Here is a 13,471-nt window from a genome sequence, read left to right as displayed (position 1 = left end):
TTCAAATCTATTGAATCTCTTATTCACGGAAGTAAAATTTACTCTCACATTTCACTTGAGTGTCTAATCAACCCTAGTGGATTAGTAGTGACTCCAACAGGTTAGATTAATTGTATGATTAGATTGAGTATCGGGTTGTGATTAATAAAATTTGGGACAATTCGTGCTAAGTGTCATGCTTAGAAATCCATTAACTTTCTAATGGAGATTCACTTCTAAGAAAATGGCGACAACTTGGCGACTCCATTGCTAATTGAAAAAGCTTTATGCTTAGCAACATGGATGTCAAGCATGCCCTCTTTAACCTCGCCAACCATGCCACAATTGATGGCTAGTGCTAATTAACTCACCCCATTAGCGATTTCTGATCAAAATTAATTGGAATAACTAAATTGTCAAATTATTAAAATTTTTACAATTATAAAAATTTTTACAATTAAATTGGCACAATTAAAAAGTTTATAACTTAATTGATAAGTTTTCAAAAGTTTAGGACTAAATAGACAAAAATAAATATTTGAGAATTTGCTCTGTTATAATAAATTTATGACTTTTTGGACAATTTTCTAATATTTTTCAGATTTTTATTGTTTTGAATTATTAGACATCGTGGCAATATCAAATAAAGAATGCTTACTATGAGTTCCTCACAAGGCGCCAACCTCTACGGAAGGGACCACTTTGACTCTATCGTTTGAGCGTCACATAAAAACACACCGGCCCTAATCAAAAGTTGGTGCCTTTTTTATTTATGGAAAAACCCTGCCATATTGAAATTTCTTTTCATACAAAAGTTACCAAATCCAAGACATAGTTAATGATCCTTATGTCTACTTCCGTTCTTAATAAGCTCATTCCCATTGCTCATCATTCATTCCTCAGCCCCCTCATGTTCATGAAATCTAGAAGGGCAGCGATTTTCATTCCCAATTTCTATTTCCGTTTCACCTCATTCCCAGTAACCAAACGGTGCCAAAACGAGGGAACGGGGCTTCATTCCCAACAACCAAACATTGCCTTAGCTGTGAAGAAATTATGCTCATTTCAGACAGCTTGGAGTCTGAAAGCCGAAACACCATGTTTCAAACTACAAATAACATGGCATCACCATAAAGAGATGAGGCCAGGCCTGAGCCCGACGCACATGCACCGTGTGAAACCATGATTAATGTTATGGTATCGGACCTAGGCTTCTTTTAGTTGCAGACCGAGTCTGCAGTTATACACATTCAAGAAATAGATCCAACTTTCTCAGTTTTACCTACCTTCCTATAAAGCACCAAAAAAATTAACAATAATAATCATCGACAGAACTTTCCTCGTAATGGAACTGCCAATTCTGTATTACTCAGTAAACACCATTATAAAACGAATTGACTTTTGTCTATAGTACCCCCTCCGAGCAACCACTGCCCGCAGTTATCATAAAATCATTTCAATTTAGTATGTGGACCAATTTACATGGATGTAGCCTTCTGCGTATTTTACTTGGCTGTGGACATGTTTACATGGATGTAGCCCTGTCGCCCGTTTCAACATTAGATAGTAAACTAGCTCCCTTCGCCTCATAATAGTCGCTCAACCACTTCTTAATCACCCTGATCTCAGTTGCTCTCTGTTCTACCAGCCAGTTGGGATCTTCTGCCGTTGCAGCACGCAAATCTAGGTGATGAGCACCTGATAATAAAATGCAAGGAACCAATTAATCTCTGCCTCGACACCATCTGTGGCTGCTTAATCAATAGGAGATGCCTCAAATAAGAACCTCCAACAGTCTTCCTATTTTACTCAGGTGATGAACCGTGATACACAAAACTGAAGGTGGCTACCAGAAGGGACCAGAAAAGAGTACATATTTAGCAGAAAGGAGGAACCAAAGTTCAGATTGCCAAGGCAGAGTCATATAAGAAGAAGACTAAACTAAAAAATTGTTAAATGGAAGGAAAGAACCATGCAAACCTTTTGTCGTAACCCACTTGGGAAAAATGAGCCAAGTCACAAGTATCATAAAATAGATGATAACTCAAAAACCAGCTGGGTTACTTATTAGAGAGCAAATTAGCAAGCTGCCATGCCTCGTATAAAACTGCTTGGGATGTTAGGGAGTAGTGAACTCAATATCATGAAGACAGCACTGGAAATGGCACATCTTCTAAAATGATGGGTCAAATAGCGTCTAACTAAACCAAAAATGATCTCATCATATGCTAGTGTCACGGCCCTTGATCGAGAGTTGATCGATCGGCCCGTGACACTAGCATCTTGCTAAGTATGAACTTATGTGATATGATTCAAAAGATTTGGACAGGAAAAACGACATATTGTACTTGCTTTTTGAACAGTAACTGCACTTTGGTCCAATGTGCGGTTTGGTCCCTGAGTTTTTATTTGTTTAACATAGTCCCTTAACTTTAGCCCAACGCAGAACTTTTAATTTGTTCAATGAAGTCCCCAAACTTTTGTACATATTCAAAACAGTCCCTAAACTGTATGAAAATGTTCAATTTAGTTGAACAAATTAAAAGTTCAGGACCATATTGTGCATTATATTAAAGTTTAGGGACCACATTGAACAAATTAAAAATTCAGAGACCAAACTGCACATTGGGTCGAAGTTGAGGGACTGTTTGCGACATTATCCCAAGCAAATAAAAAAAAAAGTATTACTGAAGCAAAAGCAATCGCATGATATGTCTCCCCAAGTGTGAACTTAAAAGATAAGAGTCCTATGACTTGGACAGGACCAAGGATAACATCTTGTGCTTGCATTTTGAAGCAAGAAAACAGGAATGCTATTGGAATAAACAGAATAATACCATAGAATTCTAAGGGATTATTATATATGATGTCATGGAAGTGAAAATCGAGTAAGTTCATTAGATGAAAAATGTAAATATTTCTTGATGCCTCAGTTGGATGCTTATCTTTCGACCCAAAAAAAAAAAAAAAAAAAATTGAGTGCTTATCTGAGGTGATTAATTCATTGCAAAAACCATCCCTAGAGAATACCATCCCAACCCAGAAAAACAGAGACTGCCATATCGTCTTCACTGAGAACACAGTTTTCACTGAAGAATGCGGGACTTAACACTTGTCATTGGGAAGTTCATTCAAAAGTTTAGGTTCTTTCATCACTGTAGCTGCCTTGCAATTTATATATTGACACTAATCATCTATATTTGAAGAGCCATCAGATAAGATAAAATTGTACAAAATGTAAAAGACTAAACACTGTTAAGCTTAAGAATACTTATAAGTTTTAGGCCACGCGATAGTTTGACAAGGTATTGACTATAATTTGTCCCTTATAAAATTTGGAATTTACATTTGGAAGTTTATAACATGATCCTCGAATTCCTTTTATCAGTAAGTATATTTCTGCAGCATCCGTCCATGTTTGTTAGGTTTCTGCTCATCAACTTTTACATTTAACCTCCCTTGGGTAAAACGGAAGATTATTCACTGTCATTGGAGAGAGTGGTAAGCTGACTATTTGTAGGCTAACATATTTTGTGCCATGCATTCATATCCTACCTATAATATAGGTCACAGTGTTTTCATTTTTCAATCGAGTCACTCAACTTTGATTTCACTTTCAACCGGGTCACTCCGTCAAGTTTTTCAATCAAAAACTGACTGAGAAAAAGACTTGGCTTGTAATGTGCTTTTCTCATGAGGTCTTCAATTTGCTGAATGAGGCACACTAACAGTTGATTGAAAGAACGGTAAGCTCCAATACCAATTTAAATGTTGACATGTATCATCACATTAGTATGTCGGCAGTCACAAAGGAACAAATTATGCCACATAAAAAGACACTTTTTTTCAGGGGGAATTTGTCAAGAAAAATACTAAAGATTGCCCCTAGGGAACTTGTTAAGGGTTACTAACAATGCCTTGGTAATATAAAAGTTTCTATTTAAAGCATACTGCTCTCTTGAAATATGTTCACATTCAATTTTCAAAGTGTTTTTATACACTTTTGTACTATATTTAGTGGTTAAAACTAGTGCCCATGGAGCACTTATTAACAAAACTTATTTGTCAAAGACCTAACAAAATCAGCTGATTCAAAGTGAAATCAAAGACAATGGACTTGCTTGATATTATTAAAGTCATCACCTTCATAAAAGTAAAAGTAAAGTTCAATCATTACAGAAGGAACATACCCCCTCTCCCACTTCGAATTGGAAACTTTGGTTAAAACTAATCCCCATACATTTCAATAGGTCGGGGAAGTTACAGGAGCAGAGAGGGCCACTTGTAAAATTCAAAAGGTAAAGGGACAGAGCTTTTCAAAATGAAAAGGGATGAGAGGATCAAATTATAAATGATCTGAACAAGAGGCATCTGGACATTCACCCTCTAAGTACACACAAAGAAAATAAGGTCCATATCACAAGATGAAGTCACAATCCTAATGAAACCCACAGGACAACATGGACAAAGACAATGTAAGCAGACATACGCATGGTGTTTGCAATAGAAACACCATATATGGAGTGCCCCATGACATATGCAGGTAAATGTAGCTTCAAGTCACTAGCTCATCATATGCCATAAAAAAAGGAGGAAAGAAATAGGACAAAGTAACATTTCAACTCAAACGTACCTTCTTGCATGTTTAGAGCAACAATAGAATCAGATACATTCTGGGTCACACTGTGGCATAGGATCAACAGAATCAAAATCCTAGATAATAAATTTCAAACAACTGACAGCTCTGACATAACATATTAAAAGACCCACCTGCCACCACTCCAAGGATCAAGAAAGCCATTTGAGAAGATGATGTTGCTTCCGAAGGTCTTCAAATCAGTCATAAAATCCTACAAAATGTGTCCAAAATTCATGTTGTAGGTTCATGTGAATGATCTATCTACTAAATAAGCAATCATGCGACATTCACATGTAAAAATCATTTAACTGCAACCTCAGAATTTATTTCTGCAACTTAAAGGCCTGCCCTAAACACTCCAATCACCATAGAACCCATGTCAAGTGATTCACTTCATAACGTCCATAATTACAAGGAAATAATCCCAGAAAACCATGGCTGATACAATTTTTGCTATTAATTACAATAGGTTACTATTGATTGAAGCACTCACTTGAAAACTCCACATTGTTGGCGATCAAGTGAGGTGGACATCTGCCCAAGGTATGCACATTCAGCCACTTCATATCCCCCCTCCCCCTTCCTTTTCTCCCCAAAATAATAAGAAGGAAACACACAAAATAAATGCAAGTTTCCCCTTTCTCCTTGGTATAAATCTGAGGCATCGGATGTTTGGATCCTAATGAGGCTCACTGCACAACACGTCTCCACTGCTAACACTTAAAGAAATGATCACTTGATTTACCTAGGAAATCTATGCACTTAGATGGTGAGAAGGATGATTTTCATCATGTCTTTTTTTGGCTTAGGCAGATTAAAATCTTCAGCAGCTTCTTCCATTGCTTCCTGCTAATTGTATGTGACTAAATTGGATATCTCTTGCTATATAAGACAACTTCAGCTTCAGCCTCATAAACCAAATAAGGGAACACTGAACAAAGAAAATGGAAGGGGACAGAAAATTGATGGGAATGCCATGCTGCTTAAGAAATGCTAAAAAGGACACAGAACTGGATGGAATATGACCCGAGAAGATACACATGCAAGTTCGTCATGCTGCAAACCTTCAATAATAAAAAAATATATATACAAATATATCGCAGTGATGTCTTACTTTCCCACCAAATTCAGTTGTTATCCACCTTGGTCTTGGATTGACTTTGAAATCAGTCCAGCACTCCTCTTTGAAAGCAGAAAAATTAAAATCATATGTAGGAAACATGCTTGTATCTGGGCTACTAGACAGGGGCATAACCATCTCCGTGCATGCCTGTACAACACAATGAATCAAGCAAAATGCACTAACATCATTAGGTCAATCTTTTTTTCCAGAGGCAAAACCTTTCATATTTTAAATTTAGGGGAACATTAATAAAGAGTGGGAATAACAGCTTTAGACCTGCCAGTTCCAGCCATTCATGCCATGAGGATCATCATCCAATTCAAAGCAATTGACTTCTCCAGTGTGATTGTAGTAGACACCAACACCTTCAGATACACGTTCCAGAATGCTAGTCCCATCTGGACAACCATCAATCTTTCTGCAGACCTAGTAACAAGAAGAATAGAATGTGCATCCAAATATGCTCAGCAGATAATTTCAAAACATTGTTCTGCATATGCTATGTTACATGGGCTTTACATGTTGAGATGTCTGACTCACCCAACGCTCAAAAGTTCCAGGATAAAAGGATTCAGCTGAAAAGAATCCAGAAAATGTTACAGGTAGGATGTGTATATACCATAGAAAGAGTTTTGGCTAAGTATCACAAAGCCTGTGAGCAAGTTCAGTAAACTGGGAACGACCTTTCTTAACATAATGGGGGCGTAAAGTTTTAAAGTAGAAGGTGTTGATTTCAGCCTGTTTCTTTTTTCCCTTATTAATGCAAGTGGGCTTCTAGTGTCAGCAAGCAAACCTTGGCTAAATCTGTTTCTGCATCTCCCAACTCAGTAAGCAAACCTTTGCTTTGAAAAATTACTATATGTCAAAAAGCAAGCATAAAAACAGGGAATTCAAAAAAGCAAGCCTAAAGACAGGGCATTTAGAAACAAAATTAATTAGAAAATCATTTCCTTAAGATGTATGGACCACCAAATTCCCTCAGCTACCACTCAAATTCATCTCAAGACACATTCAGAAAATCTTACTAGATGATTTTAATTAGAATTGCCTAGAAATTAGAAACAAAAAAGATGGCATCTGGTTACAGTGTTATTTCAGATAGAGAGAAATAGCATTATGTGGGACCAAGGTTTCATTTGATGATCAAGTTATATCAGAATCTTGAATAACCTCTCTTATAGGATGTCCAGGTAGAGGCATAATAAAGTCAGAAGGATATGGATAGTTGACCATTGCCAAGTAGGAGTAAGCAGAATCCAGCCAATTAACCAGCTCCTCTGTGTTCTTTAACTCCCTACCAACAATCAGACTTCAATTAATTTAGGTAGCACAAAGGATGACACAATGACATTGAGCATTAGACTCCATGTAAGCTCAATTAGGTTGTAAAAAATTGACTGAAGGACCATTGTCTTTGTTTAGTTTACCGACATAACCGGAACATTCTTGTCAGTTGCGATAGACCATTCTCCTTCTGGCCTTCAGATATCAATGCATTCCAGGATGCTTTAATAGTGTTAAAGCAGCTAGTACTTTCACGCTGCAGTTTTCAGTAAAAAAATAAGATGACAAAGATGCACATAAGTATATTCACTTCAGACAAGTGAAGCATGTTTAAAATTAACAACACACTTTAAAATCATTGGAGACAATGTCGTAGAACGATTCTGGTGGGACAATATCTTCAAACTGAAGTATCGGAGCTGAAGAAGCAAGTGCGCCTATGGCAATATGTGGATACTTTAGCCTCATCCATGCTGCTAACACTGCGAAAAATTACCGTGCAAAACGTCTAATGAATCTCAAAGGGGGACAAGAAAACAAAAGAAAATACCTATACATCAAGAACTGGAATTTTCTGCCCAATCTAAATATCTTAAAATGTTCAAGAAGATGACTGATACATCAAAATTCTCTAGGGAAACTATTTTGACCAATCTATGCATAGTGAAACACACTAGGCAGGGAAAAAAAATAGAGTTAAAATGGAGTTTGAAGGGCTTACTTACTTCCCCCATATGAACCACCGAAAAGAACAACAGGGCAAGCCTCAGCAGACAAGTTTCGCTTCAAGTTTGTGATCAACACCGAGAAATCAGCGAGTGCTTGGTCTGCAGTAAGATAAGACAAGGTGGCAGCATTCTTGTACGCTTCCTCTTGACTCCCAAATGGCATCGACTCGCCATAATACCGATGCTATGAATCAGTCAGCCAAAATGAGCGCAACTATCAATCAAATTCCCATAAAGCCAGCCAAAAGGTACCCATTTTCATAGAGCTAGGGGCGCATTTGGGTCTTCGTAAAAGCTTTCCAATTTTCTAAATTTAACCACAAACTGAAGGAAATGAGAGAAACACTATATGCATGGAACTCCCAATTTTCTTGAAATGTCCTTAGCATGGATCTTTATCATCCAACTTTCGAAAAAATTCCACACTAAACTCACAGGATGCAATTTCCCACACGAAGATTATCATGATTCCATAATATCCGAACTCGAGATTTTTTCTACCAAACAAGGATGATATCAAAACTAGAATTGCTTACGTTGTTGCAGCCAACATAATTACAATCCAAGTAACGATTCGAATCTCGTAAAAATGAGCCACCTTCTTGTAATGCTAGTTACTGACGCCACAAAATTTGTACATAATTCATATTACAATTAATGAAGTAATCATATTCTAGAGGATTTTGGATAGTATTAAAAGGCTTGCCTTCAATAAAACCTCCTGGAGAATTACAAGGAATCAAAAAGGCGACCAAGACTAATAGGACAGCTGCCCCAATGCTTTTCTCTTTGCTAAAAAATAATCTTTCTAACAGTCCTCGTTCCGTTGGGGACCAATGGAATCCCAAAGAAGATCACCATCCATAACAAATCAATTTTTCCTTAAACTCTTTCAAATCCCAAATCCCATAGCACACCATCCCCTTACCATCCATAGCAAACCAAAATTTCCCACATTCTCGACAAGTTAACCCTTTCAAATCCCGAATCCTATGGCCCACCCACCCCTCATCGCCCCTTGCCATCAACACCTTTCCCTCTCCCTCTCCCTCTCCCTCCCCAAAATGTCCCCTGCGTTGTATCCTTAACCCTCAAACATAAACTAAAAATTGAAGAATAAGCAGTTATGGATTAGGGATTTGAAAAGGTTAAACTGTCAAGAACTTTGCTATGGATGATAAGAGGATGACTGGCCGCAAGATTCGGGATTTGAAAGAGTCTAAAGAAAAATTAGTTTATTATGGATGGTGATCTTCCCCAATGTGGTTTGTGATTCCAATGATCCCCAATGGAATAGGACAGCTAGAAGGATTATATTTTAGCAAAGAGAAAAAGCACATTTGACCTTCTTCGGAGAAAAAACAAAGCAATTCATCATGGAGGAGTTCATGGTCATGGGGCAACTATCCTCTTGGTCTTAGTCACCTTTCTGATGACTTGTAATCTCCGGGAGGTTTTAAAGGTAAGTTTATTATGGCTATCCACAATCCCATAGAATATGAATTTTTCGTTAATTGTAATACGAATTCCCTAATAGCATCGCTTACCATAATTATAGTCACGGTAAGTGGCATTACAATAAGGTAGCCAGTTTCTATGAAATTGGCGATAATTGTTACTTATATTGTAATTATGCTAGCTACGACAATGTATGCAATTCCAATTTTCATATCTTGTTTGGTAGAAAAAAATCTCAAATTTGAATATTATGATTTCGTCATAATCAGATGGCTCATTATTACATGAATTAAACCGAAGCACTTACTTCAGGGAAAACCACCATGGCACCAAAGCTTGGGGCGATCTCCCACACGAAGCCCGTGTTGGCAGCGAACCACTCAATGTCGCCTTCATTGCCACAGTACACAAAGATGGGTCCGAGCTGACCGGGCCCAGACCAGTGCTCCAAGCTGATGAGGTATCGCTGATTGAATGTTGGCAACTCTAAGAAGCTGAAGTGGTCAAGGCGCTGCTCGAAGTACCGCGTCTCGTATGGGTACTGACGGAGCCACTCCAACCGTTGGTGGTTGTGGTTGCGGCTATGGTCATGGTAGGGTTTGGAGGTTGAAAATCCGCCGAGGAACTTTGGGGCACGATGGGAGGAGATGGGTTTAAATGGCTGGGAAGATGATGATTGTTGTGCAAGGATGAAGAGGACAATAGAGAGGAGTAGCACAACAATGGCGTGTTTCGCCATTTTCACTTGCTCGTTGTCGTCAGAGAGCTCTATTCTTCATCGAATATATTTAAATATAGAGAAAATTCCAAATGAGTGTCAGTTTTCATTTTTTCAAATAAAGATCTGAATTAAATCTTATTTCAAATAAAGACATAAGGTGCCATCATTTTATTAAATAAGAGCCTGAAGTAACTATATTTATTTCAAATAAGAGCCCAACTTTCTGGCTATTTAAGGACATTTTCGTCATTTGCCTTTTGAAAGAAATTTTCTTTTTTTTCCTCTTTCTGGTTTTTCTTCGATTGTGGCCAATCGGCCACAAGCAAGGGACAATCTTGCCTAGGCAAGGCAATCCTCACCAGAAATAACCATGCTATATTGTCAAAATCACGTCAGATCAAGATCAGCAGCTTCTCACAAAGGTCACCTGCTTCTAGTTGAATTCAGTTTACAAGTACCCAAATTCTGGTACAACGGGTGTGATAGTTACAAAGTACCCTCAGCTTTGAATTTATATGTCTAGCAATTATAATTTGAAGCAAAACATCCACCACTAGCCCAAGAAGAATAGAAACACACATTACGATCACAAAATCCAAATCAGAACAGGTCAAGATCAGCACCTTCCAACAATTCCCAGATATAAGATTACAATGACACAGTCACCTACTATCACACTAAAAATCAGCAATTTAAGCAGATTATTTCCCATGCAAGGAGTTCTTTGCTGGATTATAACAACTCAACAACATTACCTCCATGCAACACAAATTCTAGGAAGCACAGAAATAAAAACAAAATTGAAATTCTAGAGCTTGCTCTCCAGCTGTTATTATCTTGAAACAAAGCATGAAATATGCATTACCCAGTTCATGTTTACCCCAAGTCTTATGTAATGATGGTTAACTATTAAGAGGAATTTTACATTAATAAACTTGTAAACTGCATAGATCAAACAAACAAATTCGGTGTCATTCAGCTTCACCAACATGTCAGTATACAGAAGACCTTTAATACTCATATCAGATCAGAAAAGGGGACAAAAAAAAGCGCCTCATCATCCTAAATTTACAAAATGCCCAAACTTGGGCCTTTGGGAGAGAGCTCTTCCTCTGCGTGCATATGCGCTGTCTCTGACTTTTCTTAACAATATGCGTAGTTTGGCAATCAATTGAGAAAATATGTTAACAAGTTTTCAGATATGATAATACCATGTGTCATTTCTCAAACATGCCTCCGGGGCATTTTATCAAACAGATTTATGGCCGACGATTTGAGGAGTAGATTTTACTCACTCCAATTCTAGATTCGTGGACTGACTCAAATGCCAATGATTCGAAATCAAATGACCCCAGTTCATTCAAGCCCGACACATGGTTGAACACAGAAGGTTGAACTTCGTTTTCCAACGAAAATCCAACCAACTCACAGAAGCAAAGAATCAGATGTTACCTGATTCACAGACGATGACGAAGCCGCGACCCGTGAGTCAAAGGGAGTAACAAGGCACTTGGCAGAAGTTGAAGGCGCTGGAACGAGAGAAAAGAACGGTCGCCAGTGATGGAGCCGGTGCACGGGAGATCGTGCGGATGGCGATTTCGGAGAGGAAAGCAGGAGAAGGATTGAAAAAATTAGAACGGGAACCGAGCCATGACTCCTTAGAATCCGGAGCCAAATCAGTTCCCTGATTCTCGATTCTACCCAATAACCGTTCTCATCCTAATCGCGGGTGTACCTGATTTGTAGTTTTCGTGGCATTAATCCTTTTTTATTCGGATAATTTTCTTAATTTCAATTAGGTTTTGGTTTCTTAATTTAAAAAGGTCGAAATTTCCTATTTTGGGGAAATAGCATCTTCAAATTTTGCTCCTCATGACAACATAATTTTCTTAATTTCCTATAATGAGATGTAAAGGGAGAGCTGCAAAAGCATCTTCAATTTTGCTCCCCGCGACAGTATATCATTTGCACACTTCAAAACTTTACATTTTGCATTTCTCCAAAAATTAAAAATTAAAAAATGCTACCCTCGTCTAAATTCGACCATGTATTGAGCCGGGCACCCCAACGGTGAGGAGCCATCAACCGACAACGACCCTATCACCTTCTCCCTGAGCCTCGCCCCTCTCCTCGCGCCCCTTCTCTACCAAGGCAAGCTTGCTCAAGGCTTGCTGCGACATGGCCATGCAAGCACGACTTGAGCTCGTAGCTAGCGTTCACCAAGGTCTCACGAGCTCACGAGGTTGTGCCAGATCGTGAGCCTTCACAACAAAGCTTATGAGCTTTGATAGTTGAGCCCGCCCATGACTGCTAGATCAATTCTAAATGGTCTCAAGCCCACACAGTGATTATTGGCCATCCATTCTACCGTTTAACCTCTTTGTCAAAAAAAAAAAAAAATCTGTTAATACATGTTATCAATCATTTGTTTGAATCTACTAACACCAAGTATATTTTAAAATTGACAAACTTATCAATGTTTTATAGCAATCTTGATAAATGCATGAAATGTTTATGTTTTAAGTAATGCTCACACTTAAAAAAAGACTATTTATAACTAAAAGTCCTACATGAACAAGTCTAAAGTCATTATCTTGAGGGAAAATTTTAAATAAGTGTTGAAATGTTCTCATTTTTTTTAAATAAAAGCCCGAAGTGAACATTATCTTAAAGAATGGCTTGAAATGACGACAATCTCAAAGAAATGCCTAAAGTGATTATGATTGTTTCAAATAAAGGTCTAATCTTGTTAGCTCGTTGGTCGACAAAACATTACAACCAATCAAGGATATTTTTGTTAAAATATAAGTTACATTTAAATTAAATTAGATTAAAAATTAAAAAGGATAAAACTTGAAAAAAAAAGAGAGTAAAAAATGCACATTTTGCTTGTGGTTGTTGCCCCACTAGTGATGGGGCAACGGCAAAAGCCAACAAGGTCACTTCGCCAGAGGCAAGAACCAAAGGTGCTTGGTGAGGGCCACTGGGCCTATGCAAGGGCTGGCAACCCTCACCAAATGTAAGAAAGGGTGATAGTGGGGCCGTGGCCCTATGTTTTCCTTTTTCTTTTTTTTTTTTAAAAAGGAAAAAAAGGGAGAAAAAAAGGAAAATAATTTAAAATTTTAAAAGACAAAATTGAGCTACTAAGTTCAGGCCATTCTCTTTACAAAAAAATTAATTTCTTTACCAAAAAAAGTTCAAGCCATTCTTTGAAACTAATATGAGCATTTTAGGTTTTTATTTGAAAAAAATGTTTACTTCAAATATTTATTTGAAAAAATAAGAGAACTTTTGTGTTATTATTTGACAAAATGATGATACTTCAGGCCCTTATTTTAAATTTTCCTTTTCTTTTGACGAAAAATGGGTGTTCATATTCAAGAAGTAGGAAGCAACAAACTTGGAGGATATCGGCAAGTGTTTTACTTGAATATTAGCAAGGTTAATTGTGATACTTGCTATCCTATTGTGTAAATATTGCAATGACAATCTTAAAAAGAAAATCAATATCTTTTAAAAATGAAATCCATACTAGATCA

The 13,471-nt window shown here is 37.5% G+C and overlaps 1 protein-coding gene across 3 annotated transcripts; it reads right to left on the bottom strand.

The window, feature by feature from the left end:
* Window positions 1-1,272: 1,272 nt before the first annotated feature.
* On the bottom strand, window positions 1,273-11,657 carry LOC104414046 (lysosomal Pro-X carboxypeptidase). Of its 3 annotated transcripts, none has more exons than XM_039300611.1 (11): window positions 11,385-11,657; window positions 9,519-9,984; window positions 7,751-7,937; window positions 7,374-7,507; window positions 7,169-7,281; window positions 6,972-7,035; window positions 6,018-6,167; window positions 5,733-5,888; window positions 4,750-4,829; window positions 4,613-4,662; window positions 1,273-1,677 (listed from the first exon to the last, which is right to left on the bottom strand). In XM_039300611.1, the coding sequence occupies exons 2-11, from the start codon at window positions 9,948-9,950 to the stop codon at window positions 1,505-1,507; spliced, it is 1,539 nt and encodes a 512-aa protein (XP_039156545.1). In that variant the 5' UTR covers window positions 9,951-9,984; window positions 11,385-11,657; the 3' UTR covers window positions 1,273-1,504. The 3 variants fall into 3 exon arrangements, with proteins under 3 accessions (XP_039156545.1, XP_010023342.2, XP_039156544.1); XM_010025040.3 differs by having other exon boundaries at window positions 6,912-7,035; window positions 11,385-11,655; XM_039300610.1 differs by having other exon boundaries at window positions 6,912-7,035; window positions 9,519-9,979; window positions 11,385-11,655.
* Window positions 11,658-13,471: the final 1,814 nt, after the last annotated feature.

This window comes from Eucalyptus grandis, chromosome 8, assembly GCF_016545825.1.
Source record: "Eucalyptus grandis isolate ANBG69807.140 chromosome 8, ASM1654582v1, whole genome shotgun sequence".
Classification (NCBI taxonomy): domain Eukaryota; kingdom Viridiplantae; phylum Streptophyta; class Magnoliopsida; order Myrtales; family Myrtaceae; genus Eucalyptus; species Eucalyptus grandis.
This window is presented reverse-complemented; position numbering and strand designations above follow the sequence as displayed.

Bases quoted from the DNA above. Each gene is read 5' to 3' on its own strand.
- LOC104414046 (XM_010025040.3), bottom strand. From the start codon at position 9,950: ATGGCGAAACACGCCATTGTTGTGCTACTCCTCTCTATTGTCCTCTTC. The intron at 7,938-9,518 runs GTAAGTGCTTCG...ACTGATTCATAG, and splicing joins CCATGGTGGTTTTCCCTGAA to CATCGGTATTATGGCGAGTC. The intron at 6,168-6,911 runs GTTATTCAAGAT...TCTTGTTACTAG, and splicing joins CTGGACATCCTATAAGAGAG to GTCTGCAGAAAGATTGATGG.